The sequence below is a fragment of the Tachypleus tridentatus genome, chromosome 2, assembly GCF_004210375.1.
Source record: "Tachypleus tridentatus isolate NWPU-2018 chromosome 2, ASM421037v1, whole genome shotgun sequence".
NCBI lineage: Eukaryota > Metazoa > Arthropoda > Merostomata > Xiphosura > Limulidae > Tachypleus > Tachypleus tridentatus.
This window is the reverse complement of record NC_134826.1, coordinates 33,156,090-33,176,461: the sequence shown is the minus strand read 5'-3', so window position 1 is coordinate 33,176,461 and position 20,372 is coordinate 33,156,090. Positions and strand designations below refer to the sequence as shown.

General features: G+C 30.9%; 1 protein-coding gene across 1 annotated transcript in view; it reads right to left on the bottom strand.

The window, feature by feature from the left end:
* LOC143245469 (general transcription factor 3C polypeptide 3-like) overlaps positions 1-20,372 on the bottom strand; it is a 124,615-nt gene that overhangs the window by 32,596 nt on the left and 71,647 nt on the right. The window contains exons 15-18 of the mRNA XM_076491829.1: positions 19,717-19,897; positions 14,030-14,061; positions 5,027-5,156; positions 964-1,035 (exon numbers count right to left, since the gene is read on the bottom strand). Coding sequence (XP_076347944.1) covers positions 964-1,035; positions 5,027-5,156; positions 14,030-14,061; positions 19,717-19,897 — 415 coding nt within the window. The remainder of the gene's footprint in view (positions 1-963; positions 1,036-5,026; positions 5,157-14,029; positions 14,062-19,716; positions 19,898-20,372) is intronic.

Genomic DNA, 20,372 nt, shown 5'->3' with positions numbered 1-20,372 from the left:
TCTCATATATTGGAAAAGTTACATTGAAATTTGTTTGATTTTATTTGTTTTTGTTTGTCAAGTAGGTAACTGATATAATACATTGTAATATTCTTGTATATTGTAATAAAAAAAATTAGTATTGTTAGAATTATTGTTAAAAAAAAAAGTTGGATTTGGCGACAAATCTTTTAGATAGAGGAAGTCTCATTTTTATAAGAGTTAGGTTTTATTAGTTTGATTTGCCCTACTGGCCAGGTTTGTGTATTTCGATATTGGAGTGAATACTGAGCATTATTGCTTTGTAGCTGCTTAATCATTCTTCGAATACCCCGTAAGGGGTGGGACGATACCATTTTTGGTTTTTTGGTTACCCTATTTATTGTCTGTTAACATTCTAATATAGCATGTGCTGGTGCTATTATGCAGGTATGATACAAATGCCATCCCTACTATCTTGTTAGCATTGTTTTTGAATGATTGATATTGGCCATCCCTACATTTACTTCCTTTTTGAAAAGTTTTTCTTTACTTGTTACACATCAGCATGAATAGGTTTAGTTCAAAACAGATACTAGTAATGTTTCAACAATCGTTATCATGTTACATCCTTCACTAATAACGTAAATGCACAAAGATAGATTTCTCTCTCAGCTTAAGTTCTCTCTTGCAATTTGTGGTAGTGTGTGTGATATGCTTGGTATGAAAGAGAGTTCTTAAAAACACCCAAAGGCATCTTTGAATGCAAAAATCCATGAAAGTAACAGTTTTTCCATTCTACTTTAATAGTTATTTAAATTTTTAATACAAATTAAATTTTAAAGCTATAAAATTTAATCCATATCAATAAATTCTAAAATTTAAATACCAAATTGTTTTAGTAGTGTTTTATAATGTACAAAAGAGTAATGAGTAAATGGTGTCCTGTGAATAATAAGAAAAAACGAAATCTGTACTTATAAAATATGTACACAACGTGCTTACCTACGTCTTTCTTTTTTCTGATATCTCGTAGTGCCTCCAGCCTTCTCCTCACAGACAAGTTTTTAAATACAGCTGAAATACAAAAAAAAACTTCATTGAAAGCTGACTTTACAATGAAATTATTTTAAACAATATTTTAATTCTGCATTCAAGACCACCAACAATAACACACTGACTTCTTAATATCTAAGATAGTCAAAATGATAAAAGAAACATCTAATTTTGACATAAAAAGTTGGTAGCAACATACAAAGGGTAAACTGAGTGAGAGTTGAATAGAAGACAAAATGAATAAATACATCAACTTTTCTCTGGATATTAACTCTGGTATCATATAAAAAGCAGTCAAGGTGTGATCACAGATACCATGAAATTATAAACAGCCTCAGTGTGTGTGGAAGACATTGGTACCAATATGAATTAACAATCAGAAATATAAAAATGCTGTTATTTTCACGAGTTTATAAAAATATTGGAAAGTGAGAAACTGAGTATTCCACGTTAACCAGCAGAACTGCTTATACGTTTCCAGTTTAGTTGCCATTTTTATACATCTAATATTTGTCATCAAAAAGGAATTTAACACCATAATTTGTGTATGTAGCATTTTAGACATCTATAAATATGAAAAATCATTAGTAGTCTGAATATTTTTAACTAATAATTAGTCAGATTTGGAATTTATAATTTTTCAATAAGCTGCAGGTTAAATATTTATGATCTTTGGATGGGCTTTGTCTTGCACATGTTAATACAACATTACCTGTCTAACATGTGCCACAATTCTCCACAACACTATCTTGCATGTGCTGTTAGTTTATATAACACTACCTGTCTTGCATACGACTAGTAGTCTCGTACAACACTACCTGTCTTGCATATGGCTAGTAGTCTTGTTTAACACCAAACTTGCAAGTGATAGTAAATTATATAATGTTGCCTGTATTCAATATTCTAGTACTCCATATAACATTACCTGTCTTCCACATGCTCTAGTATGTATAAAACTAACTACCTTGCAATTAAATCCCTACATGTTTATCATCTGTAATATTTCCACTGCACATCTATATTTAACAGATTATATAAACATTATTAAGCACAATAAATAAGCAAAACAAATTCTTTAAAATAATTCATATACTACAGTATGAGAACAGCTACTGAAGCATGCTGTTTCTAGCAACATAACAGATTTATAAAAGGTTATCTCCACAACACGACCACTAGAAATTAATAGTCCGTTGCTCAAGTACTCAACATGGATAATCTCACAGCAATAAATATATTTATAAATAACTGTTTTAGCTGAACCGTTTATCACATAGGTCCTTCACACTTCTTATCAAGTTCAAAATTAGAAGGAGTTCATTGTGCATCTTCACTCCTTACAAAAGAGTCAACATTTCATATCTATACATATTATCAAAGGATTCAAGTCTGAAAATCCACAGTAAAGAATATGCTCGATGCAACATCACTTCTATGAATGTTTTGGTGACACTTTAGTTATGGTATAGAAAGGTATTAGTATAAATGCATCTAACGTATAATGCTTTATCCCTGCCAAGGTGGGTCTTCCTGTGGTCACAGGTCAAAGGCTATTTCATCATGTTCGTTAATTTGTATTCAAAATTTAATTGAATAACTATTTCATGAAGCTATATTTATAAACTTGGTATTAAACTGTTGATTATAATTCAGATTTTAGTATTGTACATTAATTTCTTAATTTAAAAGTAAATATTAAAAAAACACCTAAATATTAATTTTTGTGTGTTGCATGGTATGTTAAATGCAGCACTGGTTCAAATTAGATACTTCTAATATTAAAATATAAAGTCCATAGTTTTGTATGAATTAGGAATTTAAATTATTATTACATACAAGCTGTAGTATAAAATAACTTCCTGTCTTTTTTCCATTTGCTGAGACATTGCTCATGTACTGAATCAAAAACAATGACACCTGACTCACCTCTTTCCATTTTAGGAAATACTCTCTTTTATATATTTACTTCTGAATATCACATGTGAATAACCAATCAAAAGCTCAGAATATCCCCCTAGTCACTTTCTCAGCCACTTTTAAGTATTGCAACATCATATCCTTCTTTCACAACAAGGCTTCAAGAAGGTAGTTCAAGTCTTTAGCCTGCTTGAAATTTCATATTCTTTCAAACCCAAATACAGCTTACTTACTAAGCTTGGTAATTCATAGCAGACTTCTATGGTATTGATATAGTTATTCATGATTTTGTAGTTATTTCAAATATGTATATATATATATAACTTAAAAATATTTGACATCAACCACAAGCAAAAGTTTAAAAGGTTTAGCAACCTATGGCAAACAGCAACTTAGTACAAAGGTCATTGTAACTAGAAGATATAACTGTGTGCTATATTTATTTATTAACTATTATGTGTTTTAACAAAAACGTAAAGAAGTTATTTGGGAATAGTAATAGTATATGCACAAACACACATTAACATTAGTGCATGTGTGGTGCATAATTGTAACTTCTGAGATGTTAGTTAAGCACAACTGAAAGGTTAATGTAATAAAAATAATATATACAACTTACAACATTTATGCAATTTAGGCTAATCATTTGTATTTAACTTATACTTTATAGTCATCATAGAAAGAGAAATAACGTACATTTATTTCCCAATTTTTATTGTGGTTACAAGATCAGTGAAATCTAGCAAATACTAAGAGATTCTGACTTAATAGTGAAAATAACAGGTACAATATAGTCTTTTTCTTAAAAAAACATTTGATAATTATCTGGAGATTATAAAAATTTCTCTTTTGGAAATTAGAAATTTTGTAATGCATAAAACTATTTTTAATCTTCAAATAGAAATTACTCAGTATGTTGCATAGTCAACATTCTGAAATTAAATAAATTTACAAGAAAATCATTAATTAAAAAATCTTAAAACCTAAATCGGAACCTGGTATTTCACATATGAAAGCCTTGTAATGTTTACCAATAATCTGCAAAATACTGCAAACACATGCATACATTATGAAAAATAACGTATAATAATTCTTGTGGATACTTTCATGGTTATGAGCTGGGTGGATTCCACCCAACCTATAATGAAAGGGTTAAAAGGACAAACATACCACTCAACAATATGGTACTAAACATAGCTGTACAAACATTTGTGCACGTAACTGGAACAATCTTCATTTTGATTCAGGTGATGACTGATGTCATACTATCAAGACTATGATGGACTACCTTGAAAAAGAAAACACTTAAGTTGTGTGTTGGCCATTAGGATGACCTGATACAGAACACCTACAAGATCACCCTGAATACTATGTACATCAATGCCTTAATCTATCATGCAGAGCCCATGGTGTCACCCTTATTGAGGAATGAGATAGAATCCTCAACTGACTGAGCAGAAAATGGCTCCTAGGAGCAGAGACTGTATCAATATCAGCAAACCACAAATATAGTTTTTTGCTAAATGTGACTCTTAAAAACATTGATTAACCAGGCCCTAGTACTCACCATAATGATTTTAAAGATGCTAATATTCCACAAGTTGTAAATAACAATATACTATTTAAAAACTGAATAACAATATTCAGCAACTGGTACTCCTAAAACACACTATAATTTCAGCTGCAAGTGCATTTGGTTAAGGACAAACTAATTATAAAATTTTGTTCCTTCAACTTTAGGAATAATGTATTTTATTTACAATTTTGTTTTACATTCAAAGTAAACTAAGAAAGTGACTTTTGCTAATGATATTCATGGTAAGTTTGAGTATAAGATAAATGCATTTTTATCTTTACAATAAATATTTAAATAATCAGTTAACAAATTTCCATTACTGGCTACGTTAATACAACAGCTGAATGATACAAAAGTGTACCATTACCTGTGACACTTCTGAAAAATACGAGAAGCTACTGAAGAACATAAATATAGAAATAAAATTAGACAGGGTAGTTTTCAGGTTAACAGTTCATAAAAATTAAGTTTATCACAAGAAACCTTGAAGATATAACTTAAAATTATCAACAATCATACCATTAACTTCTTCTTGATTCTGAGTCTGATGGCAGTGACTAAGCATAACCAACTTAGCTGCTGGAATATAGTCATCCCATAACTCTTGATTAAATAAAAGATTACAACGATGTATCAACACATGGACATCCTAGAATATAATTTAAATTTTGTTGTTGACAAAGTAATCATTTCAAAATTCATGAAAAGTTTACAGATAACAGCACTTTACATACAAACAAACATAATATACATGTGGAAGGAAGTAATTAAAGATTAAAATTATAAAGTTTAAAGAGGCATCATTGCCATAACCTTGAGATACAGATCTTGGTTCATGACAAGAAATTTAAAGATAATTTTATTTTTTTCTTCTATCCAAAAATTCATTTTCACGTATTTTGCACTTCAGTATTTGAAATCTAGACAATGCAATATGACTGTTTCCATATATGTTAGTAATTCCAGTTGTCATACATGAGCACATTTGTCTCAAACTCACCAGTTTAAGAAAGGCAAAACAATTATAGCAGAGGTTTGTATTTTTGACCTCAACTTTAATTCTAAAACATTCATTTCAAATGTAATATTGTTCCTCTACTGTAACATTAAGCCACATTACCCATACCAACAGAAAAAATGTGACAAGATGGGAGAAAAAATAAGCAAATGTTGCTCCTGAAAAATAAAAAAAATGTTTCTGTAAATCAGTATAAAGATGAATTATGAAAAATATGGTATTTTAAAAATCTAAATGGCTAGAACATTACTATTACCCTCATGAAAGATTAAGCTAATTTTTGATGCTTGGCAAGTGATGTCATACTGATTTTAAGCCCACTGTTGACCCCATGACAACACACCACTGTTAGAATCTGATGTAAATAAATAGCCTTATAGTACCTACTACTTAACTCACTAGGTCTGTGAAGAGAATCTAGTCCACATATCTTCAGGTATTTTGAAACAACCATGCTTACCTAAAATCCATGGTGTCAAAAAATTTCAAATAGGGGGGTGCTGGGGAAGATGCTGACTTGAACCTTATCAATGACAAACATGAACCTCAAGAGTTGTGCACAATTATTGAAATTACAGCCTAAATGAAATAGAGTAAGCAGAATTTTAAAACTTTCCACCACGAAAAGGAGTTTATTACACTAATATCAGTCATAGCAATGAAGAGGCCTCAGATGCAAACTTCCCTTTAAAGCTACAGCTGCCACAAGTAGGGAAGGAGTAATTTCTTTTCAGGGGAATAAAAAATAAATGTCAAGAACATACTCACTTTATTAAATTCAGTGAATATTACTATGTGCCATTCCAAGCAAAAGAAGATAAAATCCCTCCATTAAGAATATGATGTTAATAATGTGTTATGAAGGTATGAGACATGAGGACTATTTGTGCGTGCAGCCATTCATAATTTAGCAGTGTAAAATTAGAGGGAAGGCAGCTAGTCACCACCACCCACAGCCAGCTTTTGGGCAACTCTTTTACCAATGAATAATGGGATTGACTGCCACATAAATAATGCCCCCATGGCTGGAAGGGTAAACATGTTTGGTGTGAGGAGGATTCAAATCCACAACTGCCAGATTACAAATTGAGCACCCTAAATACCTGGCCATGTTGGGCCATTAAATAATGAAAAAGAATAAACAACTGTAGAAAATGTATTCAGATAATACACTGTTCATTGTAACTATTCTGTTTTCCTCCTCTATGTTAGCCACAATAGCATTTTAATTTTATGATGTTATGACAGGCAGAAACATTTTAAAGGCTAATTCTATAACTAAACTTTCAGTAACTTTTTATGAATGAAGAAAAGCTTTCATTACAAAAATATTATAGTTCGGTTTAATTAATTTAAACCCAAGAGTTAAAATTACAATGCCAATCTATTCTGTAGTATAAAAGTTTTAAGTATTATACCTTTACCTTACAAACTTTAAACCTCAGTAGAGAATGGACAACAAGAAAATCTACATTTAATCATGTCAAAAATTGGGAAATCATTGCTGGTATTTTCAGCAAATCATATATAAAACCCTTTGTTTACATTTCTAATCTCATCACCCCTCCCTGCTGTAGAACTGATACATAGTTATTGGCTTCTTCTATAATTTTATAAAGCAATATTTAAAAAAATCTTGTATTACCCCTAGCATGTAAAATGTGAATATTTTTCTTTAAGTATCTCCTATTCTCCAATTTATCCATTCTTTCACAAAGTACAAAATTTAATGTAAATTAACTATTATAATATTACCATCACTCAGAAAAAAAAAATTATGTTTGGTCACAGAACCATCAAATAGAAAGTCAGACCCCTCTTCAGAAAAAAAAAATTATGTTTGGTCACAGAACCATCAAATAGAGTGTCAGACCCCTCTTCAGAAAAAAAAATTATGTTTGGTCACAGAACCATCAAATAGAAAGTCAGACCCCTCTTCAGAAAAAAAAATTATGTTTGGTCACAGAACCATCAAATAGAAAGTCAGACCCCTCTTCAGAAAAAAAAATTATGTTTGGTCACAGAACCATCAAATAGAGTGTCAGACCCCTCTTCAGAAAAAAAAAAATTATGTTTGGTCACAGAACCATCAAATAGAGTGTCAGACCCCTCTTCAGAAAAAAAAAATTATGTTTGGTCACAGAACCATCAAATAGAGTGTCAGACCCCTCTTCAGAAAAAAAAAAAATTATGTTTGGTCACAGAACCATCAAATAGAGTGTCAGACCCCTCTTCAGAAAAAAAAAATTATGTTTGGTCACAGAACCATCAAATAGAGTGTCAGACCCCTCTTCAGAAAAAAAAATTATGTTTGGTCACAGAACCATCAAATAGAGTGTCAGACCCCTCTTCAGAAAAAAAAAATTATGTTTGGTCACAGAACCATCAAATAGAGTGTCAGACCCCTCTTCAGAAAAAAAAATTATGTTTGGTCACAGAACCATCAAATAGAGTGTCAGACCCCTCTTCAGAAAAAAAAAATTATGTTTGGTCACAGAACCATCAAATAGAGTGTCAGACCCCTCTTCAGAAAAAAAAAAATTATGTTTGGTCACAGAACCATCAAATAGAGTGTCAGACCCCTCTTCAGAAAAAAAAAATTATGTTTGGTCACAGAACCATCAAATAGAGTGTCAGACCCCTCTTCAGAAAAAAAAAATTATGTTTGGTCACAGAACCATCAAATAGAGTGTCAGACCCCTCTTCAGAAAAAAAAAATTATGTTTGGTCACAGAACCATCAAATAGAAAGTCAGACCCCTCTTCAGAAAAAAAAAATTATGTTTGGTCACAGAACCATCAAATAGAGTGTCAGACCCCTCTTGCCACACCTTCTCTTTCAGGATTTATCAATAGTTTTCTCTTACAAATAACACTATATTATTTATAACTATAGGAAGCAAAAGTTTTCTTCCATCAAATGCATTACACTAAATTCTTTTTTGTTCAGAGAATTGTCAATTTCTCTTTTAGTACAATCTGCATTCTCATAGGAACACATCAAGTAGCTTAGCTTAATTTGTAACAGATCTTATCAAATAGTTAGAAAGCCAGAAATAATGTAGTTATGGAACATGTAATCCCATGAACTCCCAAACTCAAGGTCTGTAAACAACAGTTATTCTGAAGTGGAAATGAATTAGCTGAATTTGTAACAGATCTTATGAAATAGTTAGAAAGCCAGAAAAAGTATAATTATGGAACACTGTCTGCTTGCTGTAGGATATTCTTCTAGACAATGTTAAACAAGCTATAAAACAATAAAACTTGAGTAAAAGATGACATAGCCTGTTAAGAGCTTAAAACTCCTTAGGATAAACAAATGAAGTTTCATGTTACAAGTTGAAGTCATTCTAGAAAAAAAAAGTAATTTATATTTATTTTGACTTTTCTGTTTGGTGATTATGAGGTTGGTTAAACTTGCCAAACTTGTATAGAATTAGGTCAGAAAAAATAACAGATAAAATACAAAGTTTTGCTGAAAAAAACATTTGAAATGCATTCAGGAGGCTTTAGAAAGCATGCAATTTGAGATTTCTGAGATGAAGTATTCTTAATCTTGATGTAAAATCACTTTGCATTCAGACTACAAGAAAAGACTTGATATATTCAAAGACAAATGTTTATTATAAAATCTTATTATTTAATTGTAAAAAACATGTAATGTTTACTGAAAGTGTCAAATTTTGTGAAGATACATACACGTAGTATATTAAAAGTTAATAGTATCAAAACTATAACAAGTACACAGCACACTTTCTAAACACATGTATAAATGTTGATTTATTGTTAATGTTGCTCTAATTTAGATTAAACTGGATTAGTGAACTGGTAGAAAATTGATAGCTCCTGATAAAGCTGTAATAGAGAAATACTGAGATAATAGCTACATTCTGAAGATATAGATCATTATTTTATTTACTTTTACCACCCATACCAGAGAACAGTTCCCACCAACAGCAGCACAAGAAAAAATTTACATCGGTACAATATTGAAATATACTGGACTTGCTGTTGGTGCAAAATACATAAGGGAACCTGAATAGCAGGAATAGGAAATTGAAGACAAGTAAAGATGTAACTTATGATTTCATGCCATCACAAATACGTTTATCAAAAGGGAGTGAAACACACAATGACAAAAAGAGAAGGGGTGAATAAGATTATATCTGTGGATAAGATTATAAGAGTATATGAAAGGTGATCAGTTAATAACATCCAAAACTCCCAGAATATGACAAGCTTGTAAAAAATGTAAAGTTCACTTGAAGCAGTAATCCCATGAACTCCCAAGCTCAAGGTTTGAGAATATGTACCATACATCTTACTGATGTAAACAACAGTTATTCTGAAGTGAAAATGAATGTAACCACACAGGTTTTATAATCATCCAGAAACCCAAACAAACATCCCATAAAATCAAACACCATTCAGAACTACTCCTTTAGCCTACAAAAAGTAAAGTGTCTATGAATGAATGAAAATACACTTTAGAAGTACATCAGTGAAACTCGAAGAGTAGTGAAATTTGTGTGGAATCACTACTTACTTCCTGAACTTCTATTTCAGAAGTTTTTGCTTCTGGATGAAGATTTTGGAACACCCATCAACAAAAAGTTAAATCCTACTACAAAAGTTACAGGTGAACTATACAAAAGTAACATTTACTAATTTCATAGTGGGAAACTCTACATATTTCAAACAAGAGTCTATCAATACCTCTAGATTCACAGAATAGAGCTAATAGTGTAAACAAAATTAACATATTCACTGTCCAACCCAAACGGTATAAAGCCTCTAGAAATTTAAATGTGTCCATTTTTACTCAGAATAGATAGAATAAGCTAATCATTTAGATAGTAATGAAAATTCACTCCTCACTAATTAAGAAAGAAACTAAAGTTCAGTGGTAGTTTCATCTTGAGGGCAGTACAGACCACCATCAACAACTGTAAATTCAAGTAAAATGTTAACTTTCAAAAACACACATATTCTAACATTATAGCTAGAATCCCACATTGACAAGCTGGAGGGGCAGGTGAAAGGAAGATCCATACAGAATATAGAAAATAGGCATGCAAAAATGGGATACAGTAATAGCACACCAATGGGGTCCACATTAATCATGAAACAGCTATGGTGTTTGCCTGGACAACAAAAAATCTAATGCCTAGATGATAAAGGCTAAACAGCTACAAAGGCAAAACCCTGAAATGTTTAGAAGAAAGTGAATTCATTTAAGCCCCAACTAGCAGACAAGATCCCATGTCTTGTCATAGGAATTACTTGTATGTGGAGCCAAACTTACATCCAAGGAATAGTGGCTAGGGCAAGAGGACAGCTTTTCATTTTGTCTTGTGCAGTAATGTAGTATTATTGGTATCTAACCTGAAAGTTACAGAATGTTGTATGCCAAGTCACTGGAATTACAAAGAGAAGGCAAGCAACACAAAAGTGGACAAATCTTCATCCCAACCTGAAAGCATAAAATGCAATGAACTAAGCTTGAAATTACAGGACCTGTCACGCTTTACTCAACATGAAGAAAAAGAGATTACTTGGCCTGGGATTATGAACCAAAAAACTAACTCCCCAGCCTGAGAAGCATATCTAAGCCTCCCTCCTACCCCCAGGATAATAAGGAGGATGTGGATACACCAAGTCCAACCAATAGCACAGGACTGATACTCTCCATGTAGAATTATGAAAACCAACTTCCATGATCATCAAAATGATGAGAATGACCAAACAGATGGCCACTCTCAACTTAATTGGATAGTGAAGAGTTATCTCAAGTGGAATTATGAGGAAAAACCAATATAGACTGATCCTGCTCCTATCATACAACTGGGAAAAACCATCCAGTCTTTGAGTGGAATAATTAGTTCAAGCATCACTCAGGTGAAATAAAACTTCTGTTCACCACACCAGCAACTAGCAATTGGAAGTTGTAAAGACTCCCATGCTCCACTAGGAGAAATGTGGGGGGATACTAGTGCTGGGGAATTCCAAAGAAGGATGCTCTGAAAATAGTGCAATAAGTAAACCATGTTCCATATTTTCAAAAGCAAATCAACTGTGATTTAATCCATCTAGGATCAGAAAATATGTGCAAAATACCATTAAGATATAGACATGATAATCTATGAGTGGCAGGCCAGTAGTATATTTGTCTTTGTGTTATATCTGTTTACTACTCAGAAAGAGCACAAGGTGGTCTTACAGAATGCCCTGTCTCAACAGAGATTGCTGTTACCAGGAATTTCTCTCTCTCTCTTTTTTTTTTTTATTGGTTGACTGATAGCTAGTGCAGATTTGGAAGGAAGTACCTGACCAGATAACACCCACCACAATAAAGTGGGATTCAAATAAAAATGATAAAAGGGTCTCTGAAAAAATAAAAGAAATAAACACAAAATATTGCTGAAATCAATTTGAAAAACTGTTTCAATTAAATTTCATTTTCACTATTTTGCAAAATAAACAAATAGACAACAGATTCCAGACTCAAGAAGAAAGGCCTACAGAAAATAAAAGGAATCATCAAGCATAGGTATAACTAAAGCTATTCAACATTGAAAAGAAATACACAGCAAGCACATAAAACCATCATTGTAACATTCTGCTATCAACAATAGAAAGTAATAACATAGTTTACATATAAATCTTGGATAGGGGGTGCACTGAGGTAGGTGGAGAGATCACAGGATTTAACCTCCTTTGAGCAATATAGCAAAATATAAAGGCTGGAGCAAGCAAGGTATGATTCATACCAATGCTTAAATGGACAGAGAAGAAAAACTTTCACCAAGATAAAGTTATAGTGTGAGGAGTTATGTATTTGTGTGTTTAAGAAATATCTTTTGCACACCTATAGGAAACACATCATGGAGCTAAAGACCAAGGTAACAGATGACATAATCACTGTAACTCTAAACATATTATATCAAACATGGACTTAAATCAAATACTGGATAGATGTGCTGAGAGCCAATAGTGTACTGACATGTTAATAATAACTGTTTGAATTATATATGTAAAAACGACTTTTATGGGGAGATAAAGCACTATGTAGAAGTGTGAACAATGTTTCAACCTTCTTCGGTCATTGTGAACCTGACAATTACCAAAGAAGGTCAAAACGTTGTTCACTCCTCTACATAGTGCTTTCTCTACCCATACCAACTGTTCTATGTTTATAATTTTCTTTACAAGTGGGTTTTCTCATCATGTTGAGTTGGGCTACAAGATGTTGAAAATGGTATGCTTATATTTCCTTAGTTATTTAATTATTAAATAGCTACTCTATATATAAATAAAAACATACATGAAAATTAAGTAAAAATAAAATAGCCATTCTTGATATGTTTTATTGTAGAATGAACTGTCTTGAGAATTCGGTCATTTTCACCTTTACATTAGTATTATAAGTTCTATGGTAATTTGGTTCTATATGTCTGTCCAACTTACACCAGCTTAATTGCTAACTTTTACATCAGCTTCCATTTCCCCACATATACAATCAAACTGTTACTAGCATAAGCATGTGGACAAAAAGAAGCCTGAAACTGAAAACAAATCAAAATAACAAAATATATGAATGAAAATCAAAGTTAACACATCTTCATCATCCACCAGCTACTCCATATGAGTTCAAAACTGACAAACCTCCTCCATCTTAACACAAAAACCATCAAATGGAAACCATTCAAACTTGAAAAATTCAAAACGAGAAATAAATTTCATGAAAATCTTGAATTCTGATCCAAAACTTCCACAACAAATTCTCTGAACAGAAAAGATTAGGCTTCCAAATTAGAAAAGATAAAAATATTAATTGAACGATAAATAGAAAAAGAGTAACAAAAAACATTAGGCTGTCAACATGTGGCAGTTCTCATGTAAAAATGGGCTAGTTATATTTTTAGAAGGTATATAAAATGCAAAACATGTGGAGACAATTGTATGTTAGAAGGAAATATGAAACTAAGTCTATTTCTTAGCAAAACCAAAAGTTCTAGTTCAAATTTATAGGAAAGGCATAGCATCATGTTTGAACAACAAGTTCTGACTAATCTTCAAAGTTACTTTTTGTATTATGGATGGAAATGGAAACATACATAACATCACTATATATATAATCAAAATGATATTTTTAACTAAAAGTCAATAATGCCTACTGGTATTGTGGAAAATAATCAGCTATTAGTCCTGAATTATAAGACAATATTGTGGATAATAACACACTGATATCACAAAACATCATAAAATAACCAGCTATTAGTCCTTGAGTAACAAGCAATATCAGTAAATATATGTAGACATTTCAAATGATGATTGATGAAAACTAATGATACAGAAATCTTAAACTTCTTTTTATATGAAAGAAATCTTCTTACATGGATCACTGTTATATTGTATGTTTACTTCAGTAAGTAAGTAATAGATTTTATGGATTGATAAGCACTTTCATACTAAAAAACAAAACAAAAAAGTGAAACTTACCAAAACTTGATCCAACAAACCTTCCTCATATCCTGGACAGTACAAAGAAAAATTGTTTCTTAGAAATGAAAGTTAAGTATCTGATATTAACATTCATCAAAAATATATTTAGTTTTCAAGAAAGTTAGTAATTTGACTTAAAATAATAATTCATTTCTGTTATAAAATAAATTTCACAATATATAAATATATACATTACCTAAAACAATAAATATTTTGAGATTTTATCTGCTTTTGACAAGTTTCATAAATAAACATTTATAAGCTGTGCAACATCAATATACAAATTTTATTTTTCAATTTAATTTCTTCACATTGCACATTTCACAATATTTTATAGTAAGATTTCTTAAAATCAATACAATTAAACCTTTTTAAAATAACTCTCCTTTAAAAATATCATAAACTATTATACATATTTATTTTCAATATGCTACATTTTTCACAAATAGACCTGTTGCACATTTTGAAAACTTAAACCAACAGTTATTACAAGTTGAAACAAAAGAAACAGTATTGCATTTGAACATCCATATTTTCAACAAATTTTCAAAGTTATTTTGTTATATAATAAATAAATGTTGCATTAGGACATTAATGTAGAAATATTCACAACACTTTTATATGATGGATTCATTCAGACAACACTTTAAAATAAATTTGTCTTTACTTTGGTAGGCAGTCTGCCAGTCAAGATCATCCATCATATATTTGTGAAAATTATCATGCCCTGAAGTAGTTGTACTGAAAATATAACTGTTTGTGGTGGTCAGAAATTCTGTACAATTTGTACTTTTAATTTTGATCTTTGAAGTCCACTAGTGAATCCAAGCTTCATTAACTTTAAAGGGTTAACTGCTTGTGGTATTAATAATGCTTCACAATAACTCTCTTTCTCTTCAGATAAAGATATCATATTTTTCAACATAAGAAGCTGTCTCTTAACAGATCTACTTATCATTCTTCAGATCATCATGTATTTTTGTTTTAACATCTCATTTTTCAAGCAAGCATGCCTCATTGGGGATCATCTCTTCAGTTCCAGCATATGAAGAATACAGTCTATATCTTTCAGTTCATAATGTACAAGTCACATTTTAGTGGATGCACAATAGTTAACTTACCTGTTCATTGGTATACAAAAGAGTAATGATCTCAATAAGTATGTTGTAGTTTGAGTATCTTCATATGTACAATTCCATAAAAGGTAGAACAATTAAACTACAGATAACCAACAACTAATGTAACTCAGTAGCAAAATATATGCAGAAGGACTGAAAAAAGGCTCAAAATCAGTGGTGGCTAGCTAGAAAACATCCAGTGGATTCTAATTTAGTCATTGAATATCAAGAGATACTGATATTTTGTTGCCAGTTGATAACCCAGGCATTATTATATATATCTTAAAGTGAACTATTAACAACAATGATATTATTAAAAAAACTGGTTGCAAACACAATATTTATCTGAACCACTGACATAAAATTTGAATGTTTACTTCCAAGCACTTTAGACTAGGCCTGTAATAGCAGTGTTTACATCTTAAAAATCCTTTTTTAACTGAATGAAGGGTTAAATTTCATGTATTCAAACACACACACATATATATATATATATATACACAAAAGAACTTCTTATTCATAGAAAACAACACATAATTATTAGGTGTAACTTTATCTTGACCAAAAATAACATCAAATTATCACACACTAGACAACTGTAAAAGTAATATCATTTTGAAAAGTGAGGTCAATAGTGACTAATATATCAGTCTGTCCTACTGTGATTGTATAATTTATATAGAGAATACAGTTGCTTCAATATGCAAAATAAGATGAAAAAATAAAACAAATATTTGTCAGATATATAAAATTAAATGTTCTTATGCTTATTAAACCTAAATAATTACAAGTACATTAACAAAACTTTATGATTTTTTTCATAAAGAAACCAGATACCTTATAAAGTCTGTACCAAGTTTTTTGCAACTCAGTTAAGTACTTTTAGTGAAGTTTGAAAGACTAAAAAAGATGCTTTGAGAATTTGCAAATTACAGAAAATATTAAGAAAAATTATATCAAAATTTCATGAAAAAATAATTCACCTCAGTTAACTAGTTATATGCACTAAAGAACAGTTTCCACAAGGCAACTTTTGTTAGATTTACAAGTTATAGTGAAAACTAGCCTTTATTAGGCTACACAAGTCTAATATTATTTATTACACTTGATTTGCTAATAATAATAGACTTAGTCTTTCAGAAAAGAAAGAAACTCAAATTTTAAGTATATGCTCTATACATAAGAATATTGAAATATACAAGTGCATGTGTATTTTTAAATAGCAAATTTACTTCTGTCAATTTAGATAGGTTTTTGGTTTTACACCAAATTAAATGTGTTTACTTAATTTACTTCTACTAATTCAATTTGAAAATTTATTTATTTATTTATATTTTTGATTATCCTATTTAAGAATTATTTATTTTATTCATTTCAAGATTCTGTCTCTTAATTCCAGCTGAACCAATTTCATCAGAGTGCTTCAAACATGCTATCAAAATCTAATGTTACTGTTACTCATAGTTGAATCAACTTCAACATGTAATTAACAATGGATGAATTAGTGTTGCTGTACAGCTTCAGAAATAGTTGAACCAATTTCAACAGTTGTTAACACCTGATAGATCAGTTTCTGGAATAGTTGCTCAACAGTCATTAACATCTGATAGATAGTTTCTCACAGCTTCAGAATAGTTGAACCAACTTCAACAGTCATTAACATCTGATAGATGCTGTGCTGTTTCTGGAATAGTTGAACCAACTCAACAGCTAGATCAGAACAGCTTAGTTGAACCAACTTCAACACATCAGTAACACCTGATGAACTAATGTTACTGTTACACATAACTTCAGAAATCATTACAGGTTATTCAGTTTGAGAGGCATTATATTCCATTCCTCAAAATTTCTGGAAAGTGGATAGAAGTTTCCTTTCCAATACAAAAACAGCTCAAAAAATGTATGATGATATTGAAAAATGACTACTTGTACTATAACTAACAAAACAGAACAGAAAGATACTGTGAAGAGTAGTTGGTACCAACTATGTCAACACTACAATACTAACAAACCAGAACAGAAAGATACTGTGAAGAGTAGTTGGTACCAACTATGTCAACACTACAATACTAACAAAACAGAACAGTATGCTGTTGTTACCAAAAACATTAAAAACAAACAACTAAAATATAATATTATGTCTGATGCTTTTACTGTTCACTATGCCAAAAAAGATAGAAAAAAATCAGTCAGGAAATGTCAAAAAAGACCCAAAAATATGGACTCTGGACACTGACACTTTAACAAGAACTGAAGAGGTGTTCACAACAGTTTGCTCTGTAGACATTACTGATAATCTATTTACTTAATTCCCAAAACTAATAAAACTGCAGATTGTACAAACAATGATAAAGCAAGTTGAATGTTTATCACTGAAACTGCTGATATTCCACACAGCAAGTTATAACAATAACTGACATAGAAAATTAAGTTGTACATGTCTAGATAACAAAATACTTTCATCTTATTATTTCATATTACAAATCAGGAAGAATTAAGGAAAAACTGAAAACAACCTTCTAAGATTTTGGCTTTCATTTTGTTTGGCCTAGTGAATTTACACCCAAGGAAGTAGGCTTAAAAGAAAATGATTCAAATTCCAATTTTGGCATGAAATATGGTATGGGCACATTGATGACAGCATATGCACCTTGGCTTGTTTAAGTATACTGCATGGCCCATGGACTGGAACTAGCCATGAAGTACATCATTCAAGTGCATACACAAATACAATAACTGAAATTCTAACATCCATCTACCTGTTCAAGAAAATTCTTCAACTTCAGTGGGACTTAGAAAAATAAACAAGTAGCACACATAGTGAAAGATCACTTCTCTATGCTCTCTCAGATAACAGAACAACATTAATACACATAAACAAAGCAATTACTCTTTCCAAACTTCTGAATAACTGGTGAATCATAACTGTACACATGAAAACTCTGATGATAACAAGGAAACTGGGGAAGACAGGACTACAATGACCAAACTTCTTACAAAACTTAGAATTTATACTTCAGGAGATCATTAAAATCTTTTTCAGTTAAATGACATCATAATACACAGTGATATAACCAAACCAGAATGAATACAGCCTTTTTGTTTTTCAGTGCAGGATAAAAGAGGTCCAATGGAAAGTGAGTTCTAGCACATATGTCAAAATGAACAATTGAAGAGCACTCACTAAAGAAGGTGAAAACTAATACATGTCTAACAGATGACAGAATAAGAAAAAAAATTGCACTAAGTCAGAAATATTGGCCTGACCAGAATTTTCAATTTTGTGGTATAGAACAAGTTCAACATTTCACTAATAATGTGAAAAAAATAACCTTGCAAAATAGTAACTATGACATCCAGCCTGTCCTAAATGAGAGTACAAGGGTGAAAATATGCATTAAGAAAACTGGCCAAATGTTTGTTGGCATTCATACAGTGTCTAGATCAGGGGTGGGAAATTTATTTCTCATAGTGGTCACAACTAAAGCTAATGAAAACATTGGTAGACACTCTATTAAAAAAAGGAGAAAGATATTAGTTTAATCAAAATAATTGCATCTCAATTAACCTTCAATGTGAAAATTGGTGGGGATTTTCATCAACAAGTTTCATGAAATTTGACTTAACATCTATGCTCAATGAGCATCTTAGCTGTGCCTCTAAATTTATGTCAGTAAGCAGAGATCTGTATCTAGACTTGAGAAAATCTAGTGTAGAAAATGTTGACTCACACACCCATGTAGATCCAAACATGGAAAATAATTTCGAAATTGACATCTGAAATTGAAATTTGGAAGACACTCATTTATCAGAATAGTGAGCCATATCTCTTTGACAGAACATTTTTCTTTACTTTTTATACATTCTACACTTTGCAGGGTAAGCATCTCATCTTGAAATCCACACTTATTCAAAGACAAAATTTCCTAAGTCAAATTGAAATGGATCATGCAAAAATTCAAATATAAATTTCAAATTTTTAAATTCAGAGAAACATAATTCAAATTTTTGAGATAGAGTTTTGATCCAATCTACATAGATATCATCTTTAGAATCAGAGAAATCATAGTCATTATTATTTTCTAGAAATCTATTCAACTTTGCAAAATGTGTGCCATATAAGTCTGTAGACATACCATAGAGGAGTCCTTTTTCCAACATGTAAATGTTCTGATTCCAAAGATGCATAACTACTCATTTTAGTTGCATACCAATTGTTGCAAATTAGACATATGATGAAATTAAATTCACATTAATTATACTTCATGGCAATGAAATAATTTCATGTTATGAAGAGTTATGTATTTCTTTTCCTTTTATGTTTAGCCAGTTATTCACAGCACTGAATATGTATGTTAAAACTTACAACCATAAGAACTAAACTAATCATCCTCTGCTTGAATTACAAACAAACCCAAAATCTGAGAATGAGACATGGAAAATAGCATAAGTTTAAAGAATTCAGCCAATAAACACAATTATTCTTCAGCTTTACTTTTGTTATTTTTAAATCTTTACAAAAGAAAAGTTTATTAATGAAATAATACAAAAAATCAGAAATCACACCTTGTTTCAGAGTATGAATAGCTTCTCTTGTTTTACCCATCTGTTGTAATAAGCCAGAGAGAGACATTCTTGCATCAAGGTGCGAAGGTGCTAATTGTACCACTTTTTGATAAGCTTCAATTGCTGGCTCTATTCTTCCTAAAGAATTTAGACATTCTGCATAGCGAAGCCATATTGCAGCCTGACAAAATTACATATCCTAATAATTATATATGCAAGTTACTTTGTTACAGAACCAGTGATACTTAAAATACAAGAAACAAACCAGAATTTTAAACAAAAACAACATGCTTCAACCTGTGACTATTTCCTTTCTACTGCTACCTTAAGTAATATATTTACTTTGCAAGATAAAATATATTGCATGTATGTTTATGTTCCATATAGCTTTCAAAAGAGTTTAAAAAAATACCTTACACTATTACTATGGGCATCCTTTATGAATATCACAGTTTTAGTAACTCACATTCAAAATTTTATTTATTTATTTTTTCCTTACGTTATACCAATTAGTATAAAAATAAAATCTTAGCTAATAACTTATCTTTTCATAGTATACAAGTTTAAATTCTTAATTTTATAAGGTAAATTTAAAAGAATCCTGAATTTTCTGTAGTGTGACTCATTGTCTCTAGGCATCTTCTCTATTTTATCCA